At 37.2% G+C, this 16,779-nt stretch overlaps 2 protein-coding genes and 2 pseudogenes across 21 annotated transcripts; 3 read left to right on the top strand and 1 right to left on the bottom strand.

The window, feature by feature from the left end:
* Positions 1-98: 98 nt before the first annotated feature.
* LOC104720828 (phosphatidylinositol/phosphatidylcholine transfer protein SFH2) lies at positions 99-3,732 on the top strand. Of its 8 annotated transcripts, none has more exons than XM_087471433.1 (14): positions 99-237; positions 714-770; positions 849-1,098; positions 1,171-1,270; positions 1,356-1,622; positions 1,720-1,797; positions 1,895-1,996; positions 2,116-2,165; positions 2,265-2,364; positions 2,455-2,544; positions 2,676-2,823; positions 2,893-3,242; positions 3,327-3,401; positions 3,488-3,732. In XM_087471433.1, the coding sequence occupies exons 2-14, from the start codon at positions 725-727 to the stop codon at positions 3,500-3,502; spliced, it is 1,671 nt and encodes a 556-aa protein (XP_087327559.1). In that variant the 5' UTR covers positions 99-237; positions 714-724; the 3' UTR covers positions 3,503-3,732. The 8 variants fall into 8 exon arrangements, with proteins under 8 accessions (XP_087327559.1, XP_087327558.1, XP_087327556.1 ...); XM_087471432.1 differs by having other exon boundaries at positions 116-237; positions 2,881-3,242; XM_087471430.1 differs by having other exon boundaries at positions 116-237; positions 2,673-2,823; positions 2,881-3,242.
* Positions 3,684-7,032, bottom strand: LOC104720830 (phosphatidylinositol/phosphatidylcholine transfer protein SFH6). 13 transcript variants are annotated; one of them, XM_010438728.3, is made up of 10 exons: positions 6,610-6,949; positions 6,453-6,525; positions 5,510-6,354; positions 5,371-5,420; positions 5,186-5,285; positions 4,873-5,088; positions 4,648-4,783; positions 4,194-4,546; positions 4,036-4,110; positions 3,684-3,938 (listed from the first exon to the last, which is right to left on the bottom strand). In XM_010438728.3, the coding sequence occupies exons 3-10, from the start codon at positions 6,338-6,340 to the stop codon at positions 3,903-3,905; spliced, it is 1,797 nt and encodes a 598-aa protein (XP_010437030.1). In that variant the 5' UTR covers positions 6,341-6,354; positions 6,453-6,525; positions 6,610-6,949; the 3' UTR covers positions 3,684-3,902. The 13 variants fall into 13 exon arrangements, with proteins under 13 accessions (XP_010437030.1, XP_087327551.1, XP_010437029.1 ...); XM_087471425.1 differs by having other exon boundaries at positions 3,684-3,935; XM_010438727.3 differs by having other exon boundaries at positions 6,453-6,517; positions 6,610-6,918.
* Positions 7,033-10,060: 3,028 nt separating this feature from the next.
* Positions 10,061-12,149, top strand: LOC104793068 (uncharacterized; annotated as a pseudogene).
* Positions 12,150-15,830: 3,681 nt separating this feature from the next.
* Positions 15,831-16,595, top strand: LOC147933493 (alanine--tRNA ligase pseudogene; annotated as a pseudogene).
* The last annotated feature ends 184 nt before the right edge of the window (positions 16,596-16,779 follow it).

Genomic DNA, 16,779 nt, shown 5'->3' with positions numbered 1-16,779 from the left:
TTTTAAAAATAAATCCATTGACCCTTTTTTTTTTGTTGAAATAAATAATTCTAACAATAAATTTGTTTTATATACTCAATTTGCATATTAATAAGGCCAGATTTAGAGAAAAATAATAAAATAACGTTTCCTTAATAATCATTTACAAAAATGGTTTTTCTAATATAAGATAATAGCTAAAATTCTGTTGACAAAAATTGAAAACGCTAAAATTTAATAAAAGAATTCAAAGAAAAGGTAAAACCTTGTCAATGCTCTCTCTAGATTTGTTGTCTGAGATTTTTGGCGTTTGTAAATTTGGAGCCGTTCTCAATTTGGGGTGTGAGAGAGGGAGAGAGTTATATAGATAGATCTCTCTTTCTTCTTCTCCCCCTGTAGTGTTGTTTTTTTTATTTTTTAATCTACAGGTAAAACAAATATCTTGAAGAATTAAAATCTCTTCTTCTCTCTATGACCTAAAACCCTTTGGATCTATTGCTTATTGAATTGAATCTTTAGGGTCTCATCAGTTTCTAATCTCACCCTTTGAACGTGGGTTTATGTTGTTGATTTTCTCATACGCTTTAGAGGATTTGTTTATCGTAATGTTTGGGTGTAACGTACTAACGTGTTTGGTTTCTTTGGGATTCTTTTTTTTTTTTATGTTCAATGATTGATTGTTAGACAAGGAAAAAGAACAGAGTTTTTTATTCGTTTGATTTGTGATTCAATAGGAACTTAAATCATGGCGGATACAATGGTTGCTCATGTGGATCGGCATAATAAAATAGGTAAGCTGAGAAAAAAATTTCAATATTTTTCTATCTGAAATCCAAACATTTTTTTTTTAAAGCAAGAATCTTTTGCAGATGTTGAGATCTCAGACGATGACAAGAGATTAACAAAACTTGTCTCCCTGAAGAAGAAGGCCATAAATGCTACGAACAAGTTTAAGCACTCAATGACCAAGAAAGGTCGAAGGCATAGCCGCGTGACGTGTGTCTCAATCGTTGATGAAATCGACACAGAGGAGTTGCAAGCGGTTGATGCTTTCCGTCAAGCTCTTATCTTAGACGAACTACTTCCTTCTAAACACGATGATCATCATATGATGCTTAGGTTAGATCGTTCCTCTCTCTGGTTTGATCTCTTCTTTTCTATTGCTCTAACAGATCGAAATATATATCTCAGGTTCTTGAGGGCAAGAAAGTTTGATATCGAAAAGGCGAAGCAAATGTGGGCTGATATGCTTAACTGGAGGAAAGAATATGGTGCAGACACGATCATGGAGGTGACATTTAAAGGCTCTCTCACTTTTCTTTGACTCACCGTTTTGTCTCTTTATCTCCCTAAAGTTTATCTCTTTCTTGTTCAAGGACTTTGATTTTAAAGAAATCGACGAAGTGGTTCAGTATTATCCACAAGGATATCATGGTGTTGACAAGGAAGGAAGGCCTATCTACATAGAGAGGCTAGGCCAAGTCGATGCTACAAAGCTGTTGAAAGTGACCACAATCGATAGGTACGTCAAGTACCATGTGAAAGAGTTTGAGAAAACTTTCAACGTCAAATTCCCGGCTTGTTCCATCGCTGCGAAAAGACACATTGATCAGAGCACAACGATCTTGGATGTTCAAGGCGTGGTATGTCATTCATATAAGCTATTTGATTCGCTAGTGTAAGGCACTAAGGTGGGTATCATCTTGGAGTAATCGATCTATGTGTGTTTGAAACTTGCAGGGGCTTAATAACTTCAACAAAGCTGCAAAAGATCTTCTTCAGAGTATTCAGAAAATCGACAACGATAACTACCCTGAGGTTAGGTTCAGTTCTGTTTTTCTTGTTCTTTTGCGTTGATTGATAATGTGGTTTTGACACGGAACCATTATCTCTGTGTTTGTGTGTTTCATTGTAGACGCTGAACCGTATGTTCATCATCAATGCTGGTTATGGGTTTAGACTTGTATGGAGCACAGTGAAATCTTTCCTTGACCCAAAGACTACAGCAAAGATTCACGTAAAGACTTTCCCTCTCTTCACTTAGAAATATCCAAACTTAACTTTGTTTTTCTTCATCTGCATCTTGATTAGTTGGTAAACAAACTACTCTTTTTTTTTTTTGTTCATTAATGACAGGTTCTGGGCAACAAATACCAAAGCAAACTGCTTGAAATCATTGACGCCAAGTGAGAACTTCATTACTCATTATAAGATGTGAACTTGAAACTGTTGCTTTTATCTTCAAATATGTTGTCCAAAACTCTCTATTCTCATTGTTTGTTTAGTGAACTGCCTGAGTTCTTGGGTGGTAAGTGCACATGCGCAGATAAAGGCGGATGTATGCGTTCAGACAAAGGTCCATGGAACGACCCTGAGATCTTCAAGGTTGGTCTCTACCTTATGCAGATTCTTTATTAAAAACAGATCTTCAAGGTTACTTCTGATTCATATGTAAACTATATGTATAAAAAACAGTTGGTTCAGAACGGTGAAGGTAGATGCCTGCGGAGGAGCTTGTCAGGGATCGAGGAAAAGACAATCTCAGAGTATAAGAACGAAACACAGGTAAGAACCAGCAATAACGATCTTGAATTCTTTTTGATATTTGGTTTGACTTTTTTTTTTTTTTGGTCCTTCACCATAGCAATAACGATCTTCACTTTTACTAAAAACTAACCCTATTTGAAATTTAGAAGAAATGTGAACCTTTCGAAGCAGAAGAGACTAACAAGGAATCTGCTGGGGAGAAGGAGAAGAAGTTCATTGACAAGACTGTGGATGCTGCTGATTGGCCTACAAAGCTTCACAAGGCTAACAAAAACCTCCCGGTCCCCGAGCCTAAAGGTTAGTATTCTTGGTAACGAAACCGGGACTTGTGTATAAGTTTCTTACTCCGTGAAGTTCTAAATTCAGATGTGTACTCGCCTGTGGATCCGTTGGAGAGGAAAGGGTATTTATCTGGCAGCGTTATGGCATTGCTAATGGCGATAGTGGGCGTGATGAGGCTAACAAAGAACATGCCAAGGAGGCTCACCGAGGCGAATGTGTATAGCCGTGAAGGCGGCTCCGTGTATCAAAACGACGGAGTGACGGTTATGTCGAGGCAGGAGTATATGGCGATGTTGAAGAAGATGACGGATCTCGAGGAGAAATGCAAGTCCATGGAAGCTCAGGCTGCTTCTTCTCTGGAGAGGGATAGGGTTCTAGATGCTTCACTTCGTCGTGTTGACCAGTTCGAGCTTTACTTGTCTGAAACCAAGAAGGTAAAGCTCTCATTCTCTGGCACTAGTCTCTTGCTCTGTTTTCTCTGTTTCTGTGATTACTCTGTTTTTTAAAATAAAATTTAGGCACTGGACGAGACAATGACGAGGCTACATGAGATGACGGCTTACATCGAGAAGAAAAAGAAGAAGAAGAGGAAGGTTAGAAGAAACACCTATAAAACTGATTCAATGCTTTCATTGCTTGCAGAAATATCTATTGATTTCTATTGTTTTTGCATTTTCAGTTCTTGTTTTTCTGAAAGACTCCATCAGAGGGAGTGCCAACAGTGTAACTTCAGCCTTGAGCCTCTAGCTTCCAAGAAGCGTAGAAGATGAAATGTATTTCCATTCACTGTCATCCTTTTAAATAAGGATACAGGAGAAAATATAAAGACGAAGTCTTGTTCTGTTTCTATTCAAGGACTCTCTCTATTTCTCCTCTTTCTTTTTGTATAATTGGTTTGTTAATATATAAACCTTAAAAGACCCATTCGTCATCGTCATCATCATAGAAGAGAAAGAATTAATTAGCTTTTAACATAAAATGAGATGAGAGTTGTTCTGTTTCATTGGGTTTTACTTGCTCCTCTTCTTAATAAGTAGAGAAACCTAAGAAGGGAGAGAGAGAGAATGTAGAGATGCTTCTTCTTCCTTCTTCTTCTAGAAACAGAACATTTGCTTCCTCTTCTTCTTCTTCTGGAAACAAAAACAATATTGACGGGTCATTCAATAACTGAATTTGAATAAGACAATTTTGGATTTTGGGCGTTAAAGGGTTAAAAGGAAAACATACCTGGTGCTGAGCAATCTCTTGACGGTCAATATAAGCGAGTAATTCTTCTTGTCTCATCAGAGCTTCATAAAGAGCCTGCTCCAAATAAGAAACGGAGTTTAGAGAGCATGAAACGTCTCAGTTCTAATTTTGGTGGGGTTTTAGTAGTATTCAGTTACCTTCTTAGTAGCTATGAGTTCGGCTTCAAGGGCGTCTACACGGCAAACAGCTGCGTTAAGCAGTTCCTCTTTCTCACAAGGCATCTCAGATGGCTTTGACTGGAGCGCTCCAACTTTCTCTTCAAGTTCAGTTAACTTCTTCAGCACTGAATTGAGGAGATCAGCTTCCTCTGTAGCAGCGTTTCCTTCAATTTGCGATGCGCTTGTTGGCGGTGGAAGCTGCTTGGTCATAACACGGTTTGATACTGAGCGGAAGAATGTGAGAATCGCCATCACAAAGGCCATGAAAATAACTAGAAGACGAGCACCGAAGCTTTCATGATCCTTTGGGACATTTGGAGGCATACGAGCTCCTGCGGAAAGAGATAAGAGACCAAAGTTTAAATCTTTTTTTTTTTCCAGTGTATAATGCGAAAAGAGAAACTTTCTTTCACTTGAGCATAAAAAAAGTTACCTTTTGACGGAACCTTGTTGGTGGCGGCGGGTTTAACCTTCCAGGTGGCGTCAACAGCTTTGTCAACCATTGGAACGTACTCATCATAACCTGCAAAACTACCGGCAAAACTCGTTTCACCAGAACCTACTTTTGCCTGCAAAATAATCAATAGGACGATTCAGAACTATGGATCAAGTAATCTATAAAAAAAAAAAAGACATAGAAAGTGAATTTATATTATACCTCTTCACGAACAGGGGTCAAGCGAAGATGGGAATAACTCTTCACTGCTTTTGGGGATACAACGATATCTTCAGCATCAGAACCTGATTCTGCAGTTGATGTGTCACTTCCTTTTATCCATGGATAAGACGGCTTTGCATAAGCAATGACTTTCCCCTCACTGTTTAGAACTTTCACCACCTGCTTCGCACGGTGAGCTCCCCCATGAAGTACCATCTGCAATAACAGTAATCCATTTGTTTCAATTTCTGAAATCATATAAACAGATAATATGAAAGTTTGGGTGTGTAAAGAGAAACGAAAGATTACTTACTTTCACAATCTCCGGATTTTTCCAAGGCCCTTTATCGGAAAGCATACAACCTCCCTGATCCGCGCAAGTACAAGCACCTCCCAAGAAGTCAGGCAACTCGCTGAAACAAATGAAAGATATATCACTGATGTAAGCAAAACACAGAAGAATCATAACTCAAAGAATTAGGAGTTCAGGCTACATACCTAGATTCGATAACCTCGAGCAATTTACTCTGATACTTGTATCCAAGTACCTACATTACAAGATGAAACAGTCCATAACGAATTTCAAGAGCAGTTTAATGAAGGCAGCTATACCAAAAACATATATATATAAACATACATGAATCTTAGAAGTTGTTTTGGGGTCTAGAAAGCTCTTCACAGTGCTCCAAAGCAGACGGAATCCGGGCCCTGCATTGATGATAAACATCTGGTGGAGTGTCTCAGGATAATTGTTTCCATCAATACTCTGCAAGCGTGTAATAAGCTCACGAGCAGACTTAGTGAAGTTCTTCAATCCCACTCCTTGAACGTCCAAAATAGTAGTGCTTGAATCAATATACTTCTTCGCAGCAATAGTGCAGGCAGGAAACTTGATCATAAAACTCCTCTCGAATTCCTTAACATGATATCTTATATATCGATCAAGCGTAGTAACTTGCATCAGTTTGTTAGGATCAACTTTTCCTAGCCTCTCGATATACACAGGCCTGCCTTCTTTATCTACGCTGTGATAACCGTGGGGGTAATATTTAAGAACATCATCAATCTCTTCAAACTGAAAATCCTGAATAATAGTGTCGGTACCAAAGTCTTTCCTCCACTGGATCATATCAGACCACATGTGCTTTGCTTTCTCAATGTCGAATTTTCTAGCTTTCAAGAACCTCAACATCATGTGATAGTCATCGTGTTTATGGGGAAGCAACTCGTCCATCACCAAAGCTTGTCTAAACTCATCAACCGCTTGAAGCTCCTCTACATCGCGAACATCCTCGATGGAGACAGAACTGACTCGAACATCGCTTTTTCTTCTCTTCTTCTTGAGAGAATGCTTGAACTTTGTGGATGCATTGATTGCTTTCTTTTTCAAAGAGCCGATTCTTGTTTTCCTCTCGTCTTCTGAGTTCTCAAAATCAGACTTTCTTTCCTTTTTCTCATCACTGCTCATAATTCCCTCAAAACCTGTATACAAACAGCTGAAACTATTATGACCTAACTTGTCAACCCTAAGAACCCACTAAGAAAAAAACGAAATTGCAGAGAGTTTGGTATCTCATTACTCGAATAAAACTGAAAAATCAAATCTTTCTTCTCTACGATGGCCTTATGCTTTTAGTGTGAAACCCTAGAAAACTCAACCGCAGCAAAAAAAAAAAAAATCGCATTGAAAGAAATAAGATGGATCCAAAGATAAGAGAGCAGATCTGATATACTTACATGGCCTTGCGAAGCGATCGACCGGACCTGACATCTTTAAGATTGCGAATGAAGCAAAAACAAACTATCGCTTAAATCAATCCAACGACACGAATCGTTCACTTTTGTTTTTTGATTTGGTTTATTGCGAACCTAACTTTCTCACATTAACCAGAAACACTCCTGAAATTTCGCAAAAAAAAAAAAAAAAAAAAAAAATTAACGATAAAGGAACAAAATTTCAGAGAAGTAAAAGGTGGAGTAGAATTCGGAGCTAACTACGGGAACTCTATATTATTTTATTTATTTCACTCTGGATTTCTTTAATTTAATTTTGTTGTTGGCAAAATTAAAAATATCTAAATAGTTTATTTACTTCTTTCTTTATTTAATGACGCTCCACCCCTATTATTTACACGCTTTTCCTATTGTGAACCCCACTCTAGTTTTTTTTTCACATTCTCATACCACATATTTATTTTTCTTTACTTTTTTTGACTGTTCGGTAAGATTACAAATTTGAATGTTTGTTATTTCTTTAACCCAGAAAAACAGTTAAATGACAAAATATACCAAGTACTCCAATGAGAACCACAACTAACAACAAGTCAACCAATATAAAAAAGGAGGAATCGTGGTTGTGCATTAAATGTAAAAAAAATCGAGGTTTACTTCTGTAATAAAATCTATTATAAATGGCCTGAAAATAATAAATACGCATGAGATTTGGACGTTTCTATCAATTAATAAAAGTTATATAAGTGAAAGAAAAAAGTAGCAAGAAGTACAAGAGATTCGCTTTTTGTCATCAGCCGACGAAGATCTAACGGTCGTTAATGATCGTAGCTGAAACATATTAACGGATCTACGATCACCATAGGTTGGCTGATATTAAAAAAAAAAACAAAAAAGATCAATGAGAATTTCGCCGACAAAACGGAGCAGTAAACGATGAGTCAACAGTCATTGGCCATTTGTTGTCGGATTTTATTTTTTATTCTCTTTTTTTTTTTAATTTGTTTTTCCCAAAATTATTCCTTGATAGTAATTGTTTCTCCTAATTTCTATTCTCAAATAAAATAATTAAACGTGGCTAATTTCTATTCTCAAATATAATAATTAAAAGTGAGAAGCACACTTTTGAAAAAACTGATATATAGTGATCAGAAAATTTTATTAATATTTTAATAAAATAACCTTAAATTTTCTACTTAATTACATTAATATACCATTAAATTTTAAAAAAACAATTAACTGAATTAAATATGTCATCATTCTCACACAAATTTATATAACACATATTAAAACTAATTAAATAATTACATACTATTTTAAAACAAAATTTCACTAAATTTACTTACAAATATACAAGTCAAAATTATATTGATTTTTTAAAATTAATATAAGTAAAATATTCTAAACAACTATAAAACATATCAATTAATATAAAGTTAATAAAAAAAAGAACATATAATTTATTAAACATATAACTTATTAACAAAATCATATAAAAACAAAATGATATTTTTTATGTTAGTATTATTACAATAATAATTTAAATAACAAGCTTTCAATAGTTATTATAATTGATTATAAAAAGAAGTATATTATCCCTAAATTATCTCCAACTCATTAAAATAAACTTAATTCCCAATAAATATAGATTTATATATATTCATAAATAAATATAAAAATGACAACAAATTAGGGAATATCATGATGTGTGATTATTTATATATATCTAAGCATGTAAACTAATTAATCTCAACATTTAGTGTGATTATTCATTAAAAATAGAAATATTGATAACCGAATAGGAATATACGTCATAATTGTACATTCATCTATGTGCTATTAAAAATGAATGAGACAATAATCCTTATCATTATAAATAAAGTTAGTACCCAAAAAAAAAGCATAATATATTTAAAATGAGTGATTATTAGATTATGCAAAATTGTTCTAGTTACTCGAATAACCATAAATATAAATTTGAATTTTCAAGCACACAAAAATATATATTGCCATAAACTGTAACATTTTATTAATATTTTGTTTACCAAATTCACATATTTCACGGGTGAAATATATTCTTACACGAATACGTTGATTTTGGAATTTCATTAATTTTTTCATAATGGTTTTTTGGTAATAATCTGTCATTTGTAGAAAATATTAACAAACCGATTAACTCAAAAGATTTAAATAGCCTAATCAAAAATATTAAATCAATAGATTATATTATCTTCAGAAAATTTAGTTTAGAATCTGATTGTTACTAACATATAATAAAATTAAATAATTAAACTACCGAGTAATTTATTATATATGGTTATGGTTACATAAGAAACATGCAAAATTGTCATGATTACAAAATAAAACATAAAAGATTTGAATTTGTTTTTTAAACAACACAAAAGACATGTTGTAATAAATAGTAACATTTTATCAATATTTTCTCTAACATAAAACCTTTTTCACATTCAAAGATTTCACGGGTGAAACATATTTTTTGCACGAAAAAATGCAGCTTTGAATGAAGAAATAAAAACTTTAGTTACAAACTATGTTTGACACAAATATATATTGATTGTAAGAGAATAATTTTACTTATAATAATTTTTTTAATCGATTAGATTAGTGAACGCAGCAGCCTTTCTTCTGATATCCTGAACCAAGCCTCCGTCTAGGGTTTTTTAACTCTTCCCATCTCCGCCGCCCTCCTTTTCTCTCTCAGAGCCATGACAGTCTAAACTCTAGCTCTTCTCTTCCAGAAAGGTAATACGCCATGACGTTGTCTTCTACCATGCTAGTATGAAAGTATGCTCTGTGGTTGCCATATTAATGGATCCTCCACATCAGAAATCTAACTATGCTAAGAAAAAACGGTATGGAGAAAAATTTCTATGAGGTTGTAATGCTCGAAGTACCTTGAGGCTTTTTATGTTGCAAATATGTTGCCTCGGTTTGCGTAGCTAAGCACCTCTTGATTTATTTCTCTATATTCGTGGTACGTAAAAGAAAACAAGGAGACAACTTATGGATTGTTATTACTTTAATGGCTAGAAGAGAGTTATAGTATTCTGTCTTGGTTTCTGGTTCTATCATATATTATGGAAAGTTCATCTTCTTTGTCTAAAACTCCTTCTTTTCGACGATCAAATTCTAAAAAGGTTGATTACTTATATGAAGTAGAGTATGTGAGTGATGATAGCAAAGTTCTTATTACCCAACTCCCATTACTTAATCCTTACAAAGCTTTCACTAAACCAAATTCCACTTTTCCAAAAGTCATCCGTCAAGTGTTTCTCCCTAACAAACATACTGCAAAGGAGCTCATTCTAGCATCTCCGTTAGAACAGCATCTCATTCCAGCGACAGAAACATAACAAATGATTCCTCTCAGAATCAATGAAGGCATGATACATCATTGGCGAACTCAAGGATATACCCATCTTCACTATGGAGCGATATGTTTGGCGCTAACACTCCATGGCAGAAAAGGCTTACCAGTTGTAGCATGGGTAGCTCTCCTCGACACCCGATACAAAGAATACCAGCATGCTTGTATTGCAACTATCCAGACAACACTAAACGCTGGCACTGTTTTCGTCACCCTCTTCCCAAATTTCGACGTGGCATTGGAAGACCCTCAAATATATCAGAACATGCAAATCCAGCTGCAAATCACAGGAGCTCCACAAATTGGAAACACGTATGCAGCAACGCTTCACCATCAAATGGCGTATAGAGTCCAAAATCATGCAATGGACTTAAGTCTCCCTAGAGACACTAAAGATGCGCCACTCATACAATTGGAATCCCAGCATAGCCCGTCGTGCATCCATATTCCCAGACAGATTCCTAGAGATGAGCTTGTCAAGTTGCTTCCAGAATCATGGGTTACCAATTACGAAAAGCTCCATGACCGTAGTACCCCAATACAATCGGTGGACTCTTCTATTCATAGGAGAAAAGATGGAGATGTAGAGATTGCTTTTAAGCAACAAGAAGAAAAGTCAAGACCAATGGCTTTCTGCACAGAAATCAATATAATTACTCCTTTTGAAGAAGCTCAAACTTTGGAGAACAATCCACGTTTAGATGGTGTTCCAATCTCATCTTTTGATTCGCTGGGAGATCCCATTTACTATTTTCAAGATGAAAAGGGCCACAAATTCTTTGATATTTGTGATTGCCAACACTGCCAAATGAATAGTTCTGATGATGATGACACCCCAAGGCGAAGGAGAAAAAAAAAAACTACACAACAAATCCTCAAAGAATGATTTGAGTCTGGAGACACACAAGTTGGCCTTCTCGGAGAACCAAGTGGCAAGAATTTTGACTACTATGTATTGTATTCAGGTGGCTCAACTCCCACAACACCTGACAAAGAAGAGGTACAACTAAGTTACATGTTCGGACCCCCATCACAGCAGGATTCACCACTTCCATCCAAAGAGTTTGAAGAAAACAATATAAAACACTCATGGAAAATCCGGAATCCAAATGTTAAGAATCCAGATGGCTCAGTAAAGCAGATCAGCGCCGCATAAGCAACTTTGAAATGACAGTCGGAGAACGCCACAACCCAAAACTATCTCCTAAGCCATATTGACAAAAAGGTAACCATCATGGACCTTTCCATTAAAGAACTCACAAAAAAGATAACCTCTCTCCACCAAGAACTTCTCCACCTTGCAACTACTGTCTCCATAAACTCTCCCCTCATGTCCCAAAAAGAGTCTGAGCTAAAGTCCCTTAAAGCTAAGCTAAACTCCTTACAAAACCAACCCAAAACCCAACCTCCAATGCCATATGATCTTTTCACACCATACCCCATCTACACACCACCTTACACAGCCCAAACACAACCTTTATCTTTTTCTCAAGACCCAAGTATTTTCGGAGCATCCTCCTTCTTACCAACAAAAGTTGTTTATGAACAACAGTCTACCAAAAAGAAAAAGCCAACAGAAAAAATAACAGGGAAGGAAGCCATACTTGAACCACCCAAACCTTTGACCGAGACATCAAAATCTCAAGATCAACCCGAAACCAGCAAAGCGCAATTCATGGTGGAGCGTGCTAATCCAATCACTGTTTTTCTTGAGAAGGTTGCAAAACGAGAAAAAAGTTTTTCTCAAGAAAGTATGATGAAAAAGACGCCAATAAAAGATGAAAATGATGAGGTCATAATCCCACCTTTTATGATGGCCTCACCGGCTGTGGTTGAAGAAGACGTAGAAAGTGAAGGTGGAAACGTATATGAAGAAACTCAAGAAACTGGACAAAATCAGACAGAAGGAAATCTGCTGTTTAATACAGAACCACATAAGGGTTTTTCTTTTGATGATGTTCCCCCTTCAAAATGGCGCGATAAAGTATATGAGATGCATGCATGGCTAACAGAACAACAACTCAACCCAGGAGCCACTTTGCCTACATCGATTGATAAACTGGTGGCTAAATTCCAAGGACGTCTCAGGCAATGGTGGATAAGCTTAGGCCAATATCGACAGTTACAAATCCGACAATCTCCAACAATCGATGCCTAGGTGGGACACATCCACAATAAATTTCTCGGCACATGGGATCATTATACTATTCAAGCCATAGAATAGTATCTTAGCATGAGATGCTGCTCCGTCAAGAGGAAGGATCTTGAAAAACATTATGAGCGAATGTCAAAGAGATTCTATGCCCTGAATGGGATAGATGACGTCAACCTCAAGCAAGCGTACCTGAATTTACTTCCAAAACCACTTGGAAATGAAACGTCAAGGATATTGTCTCTCAAGAATATCCCTCTCAACCAAGCTTCACTTGGAGAAATATATCAAATTTCTCTGGCAGCACTTGAAAAGCTATGCAACCACCAGAAGTTTTCAAACAACTTCAAGAACAAGGAAAGCTTCTAGGAAAATCATGTGATCGGCCATAACTCAATATCAAATGCAGAGACAAGAGATGCCATTGTTCTACAAGTCATGGAAAAGAAAAGAGCTATAGAAGCAAGTGGCAGAAGAAATATCCAAAGCTATCTTCTAGAAAGAAATGGAAATTCTTCAGGAAGAAAACTCAAAGAGGTTTCAAAAAATCAGACAAATGTTACATCTGCAAGAAGAAGGGACATTATGCGAAACAATGTCCTAACAAGAAGAAGAGATACAACCTCTTTGGATACTTGGCACAAGTTGAAGATATTGACGACTCAGATATTGAATCCATCTTTTCCCTTGATGATGAACCAACTGATGATACAGTTCTTGCAATGAGTATGGAATTAGAAGATGAATCTTCAGAAGAGGATATTGGAGATGAAAGCGATATAGACGACCAATTCATGTTGTTTGACCTCTACACATTCGATTTCTGCAAAGTAGAGCAATCACATCAAAAAGAATTGGTGTATCTAACCCAACCATCTCCAAATGCCAAGATCTACATCTTCCCAAACAAGTATGATAAACCAATACCGGTCATTGCCTATTTTGACACTGGAGTTGTTTCATCCATCATCAAACCAGACCTCCTCCCAGCCTCACATTGGAATTCATGTTCAGTCGCTTTCAAAGCAGCCAACGGCCAGATATTTCATATCTCTCTTATCAGCAAGCCAATTTACATCCAACTTTTCTCCGGATACATGATTAAATCCAAAGTATATGGTTCTGAACTCCCTGGAAAGGACTTTATACTTGGATTTGACGTCCTTCATAGTCTTCGAAGAGTTTCGTGGCACCCGAAAGGTCTCAAACACAAAAATCAGCTGCTACCTTGGAAAACGGTGTCTCATCTATACCTTATGGAGATGCTTAATCCCATAAAAGAAGAAATTGCAAAGACGTCTTGTGACACATCTCATTCGGAGTTTCTCACAAAATGCTCATCTCCTTTATGGAAGAATCCAGATTTCTTCATATCCTTACCCTTCAAGAAGAATGAGGATATCAACCCAACTAAAACAAGTCACCCAGGAATGAACCCAGATCACTACAATCTTTCACTTGAAGAGATTGACCAACTCCAGAAAGACGACCTCATTGAGAATACCACTTCACCTTGGGCATGCGAAGCATTCTACGTCAACAAACGGGCTGAACAAGTGCGAGGAAAACTCAGATTAGTCATCAACTATCAACCACTCAACCATTTCCTTGCCGATGACAAGTTTCCTTTGCCAAAGAGAGAACTGTTATTCCAAAAACTCCCGCAAGCACAAATCTTCTCCAAGTTTGACTTAAAAGCAGGATTTTGGGAGCTTGGAATCAAACCAGCGGACAGACCAAAGACGGGATTTTGTGTACCAGATCGTCATTACCACTGGAAAGTCATGCCTTTTGGACTAAAGGTAGCTCCTTCATTATTTCAAAAAGCTATGATCAAGATATTCGAGCCTATCCTCCCAAATGCGCTGGTGTATATCGACGATATTCTACTATTCTCGTCAGACATAGATTCCCACACTTCATTATTGGCAAAGTTCCACAATATCGTACAAAAATACGGTATTATGCTATCAGAAAAGAAGATGGTGATCGGAGAAACGGAGATTGATTTTTCTGGGAATGCACATATCCAAGGGAGAATACTACCTCCAACCTCACATTGCCACCCAACTCAATGAGTTTCCAGATGAACGACTATCTTTCAAACAAGTCCAACAGTTTCTGGGGATTGTCAATTATATGTCGGATTTCAATCATGGTCTTGCAAAACACAGATCGGTTCTCTCTGCTCAACTCAAGAAAGATGCCCCTCCTTGGAGCCAGAAATGCACAAAAGCAGTAAAAGAATTGAAGAAAATTTCCACAACCTTCCCAGCACTAAAAATCCCAGCAAAAAGAAAAAGAATTCTGCAGACGGACGCAAGTGATTGCTATTGGGGAGCAATACTCTTAGAAGAAGACGAGAAGGGGAAAAGACATATATGTGGCTATAAAAGTGGAGTCTTCAAAGATAGCGAAAACACTACCATTCTACTTACAAGGAGATACTCGCTGTCAAAAGAGGAATAGAAAAATTTGAGTTTCATTTGGTGGGCCAACATTTCCTCATCGAGATGGACATGTCATCCTTTCCAAAAATGATTCAGTTCAAGCAGAAGGTACTACCACAAGCTCAGTTACTCAGGTGGGCAAGTTGGTTTTCCCAGTGGAAATTCGATGTTAAACACATCAAAGGAAAAGACAACTTCCTTCCAGATTTTCTTTCAAGAACTCAGCGTCAAATCTTGACAATAGTACCCATGATATACACCCTTAGTCCAGACAATCCAACAGAAGATAACTTGCGGAAGAAGATTGCCGATATGCCGCATGGAATAAGAGAATCGTTACTCGACAATGTATTGATCTACAAAGGGATTGAGACACTGCATGGTTTCCTAAAGCTTTATATACACCGGTATGGTCTTGATCAGGGTCCACTTCTTGGCCTCCCTTACCACCCGGCCTATCCCTTCCTTACCACCATCCATATGAACCCTGCTCATTATGGCCGGTTTCCTATAGAAGCATACCTCCTACTTTGGTACATGGCTGATCTTTACACTATTGCAGTCCTCATCCACAAAAGTCAACTACTCCAGTACTTGGTGAAATGCATATTGACTAGACGAAATGCGCATTACAAATTACTATACAAGTGGCTCATATTATTCCATGATGTTACCTGGTGGCAAGAACATGTTCGTGCACAGCCTGAGTTGGATATACTTGTCACGTTCAGGATCACTACAATCCAAGAAGAACAAGAAGGGAAAATCATTATCCTAAAGATATATGATGCGAACGTTGAGACAAGCTACAATAATGATGCTTTTGCCTCGGGAAACTTCCATCAACGCGCAAAGCAAATTGCATTATTGAATGGATTTAATGAATCTGAAGTTGACCCTAATCTTCTTTGTCCTCACACAGCACACTGGCACAACAGACACTTCTACCCGCTAGGATTCGCTGAAGAAATACGGCAAATGTTAGCAGGCTTTCATGATCAATACGCATGGCCACAATCAAATCCAGATCATTCGGTCTACAGAGTTGAAGGGAAAAAATACAAGATAAAGCGATACATTCCAGACCAAAAGATCTACGTCACAGAAGTCGCCTCAGACAGTGAAGAAGACGACAACATATAAGATAAATGTCGCCTCTCTTTTGGAGACAGGGGGAATAAATAATAAGTGTGTGATATATGATAGTGAAGTATATGGTTATGAGAGAATTGAATAAATGGAGGGTTGTAAAATAAAGCATAAAAATATCTTAAGGAATATTCTATGTAATATTCCCTAAGACTTGTAATATAAATACTAAGGCTTGGTGAAGAGTTTCATTCAAGCTGGAGTGAGTAAGTTTGAGTGTGAGAGTCTTAAGAGCCTTTGTAATCCTTTGAGTGTTTCAATAATAAAATATATCCCCTTGAAGTAGAGAATGCGTCCGTGGCAGATGGAAGTGCATTGGCAGAGAAAGTTTCTGCTTTGAAAAGCGAAGTAGACAAAGCAATTATCCCAGCAGCTAAGAAGGCTGATATCAGGGCTAAGATTGCTTCGCTTCAGAAGGAAGTAAAAAAAGCTTAGAAGAGAATAGCGGAACAAAACCTGAAGAAATCTGTCCAAGTAGCAACAGAGGCGGCGGAGTCTGCAACATTGGATGGGAAGACTTTCTGCATAATCCAGCTGGATGTGGGTCTTGATCCAACAGCTGTGCGAGAGGCGGTTTCTAAAGTCATGAAAAAGAAGGGAATGTCGATAATGGCTTTCAGCACAGATGAAAGCACAAACAAGGCGGTTGTGTGTGCAGGAGTCCCAGACAAATCAGATCAGTTCAAGCAGCTAGACGTCACAGAATGGTTGACAACTGCATTGGGTCCTCTAAAAGGCGGATGCGGGAAAGGAAAAGGTGGTCTTGCATTAGGACAGGGAACGGATGCTTCCCAGGTGCAGGCGGCTTTGGATATGGCTGTATCATTTGCATCAATGAAACTCAACTGATTTGGTCGGATATCTGTATGGGCAGGATAACCTCTACTTAGTTGATTTCATTGTATACCGTTTTATACATGTTCAAGAATCTCTTGATGTTATCAATTGTGATGGAATTTGTGAAAGTGACCTATATGTTCAAGAATCTCTCTTGATGTTATCACGACGTATTCACTTGTGAGACTGTCAATTTGAGT

This window comes from Camelina sativa, chromosome 11 (assembly GCF_030686135.1).
Source record: "Camelina sativa cultivar CO46 ecotype springtype chromosome 11, ASM3068613v1".
In the NCBI taxonomy this organism is placed as follows: Eukaryota; Viridiplantae; Streptophyta; class Magnoliopsida; order Brassicales; family Brassicaceae; genus Camelina; species Camelina sativa.
The sequence above is the reverse complement of the archived record's forward strand: the minus strand, read 5'-3'. Positions and strand labels throughout refer to the sequence as shown.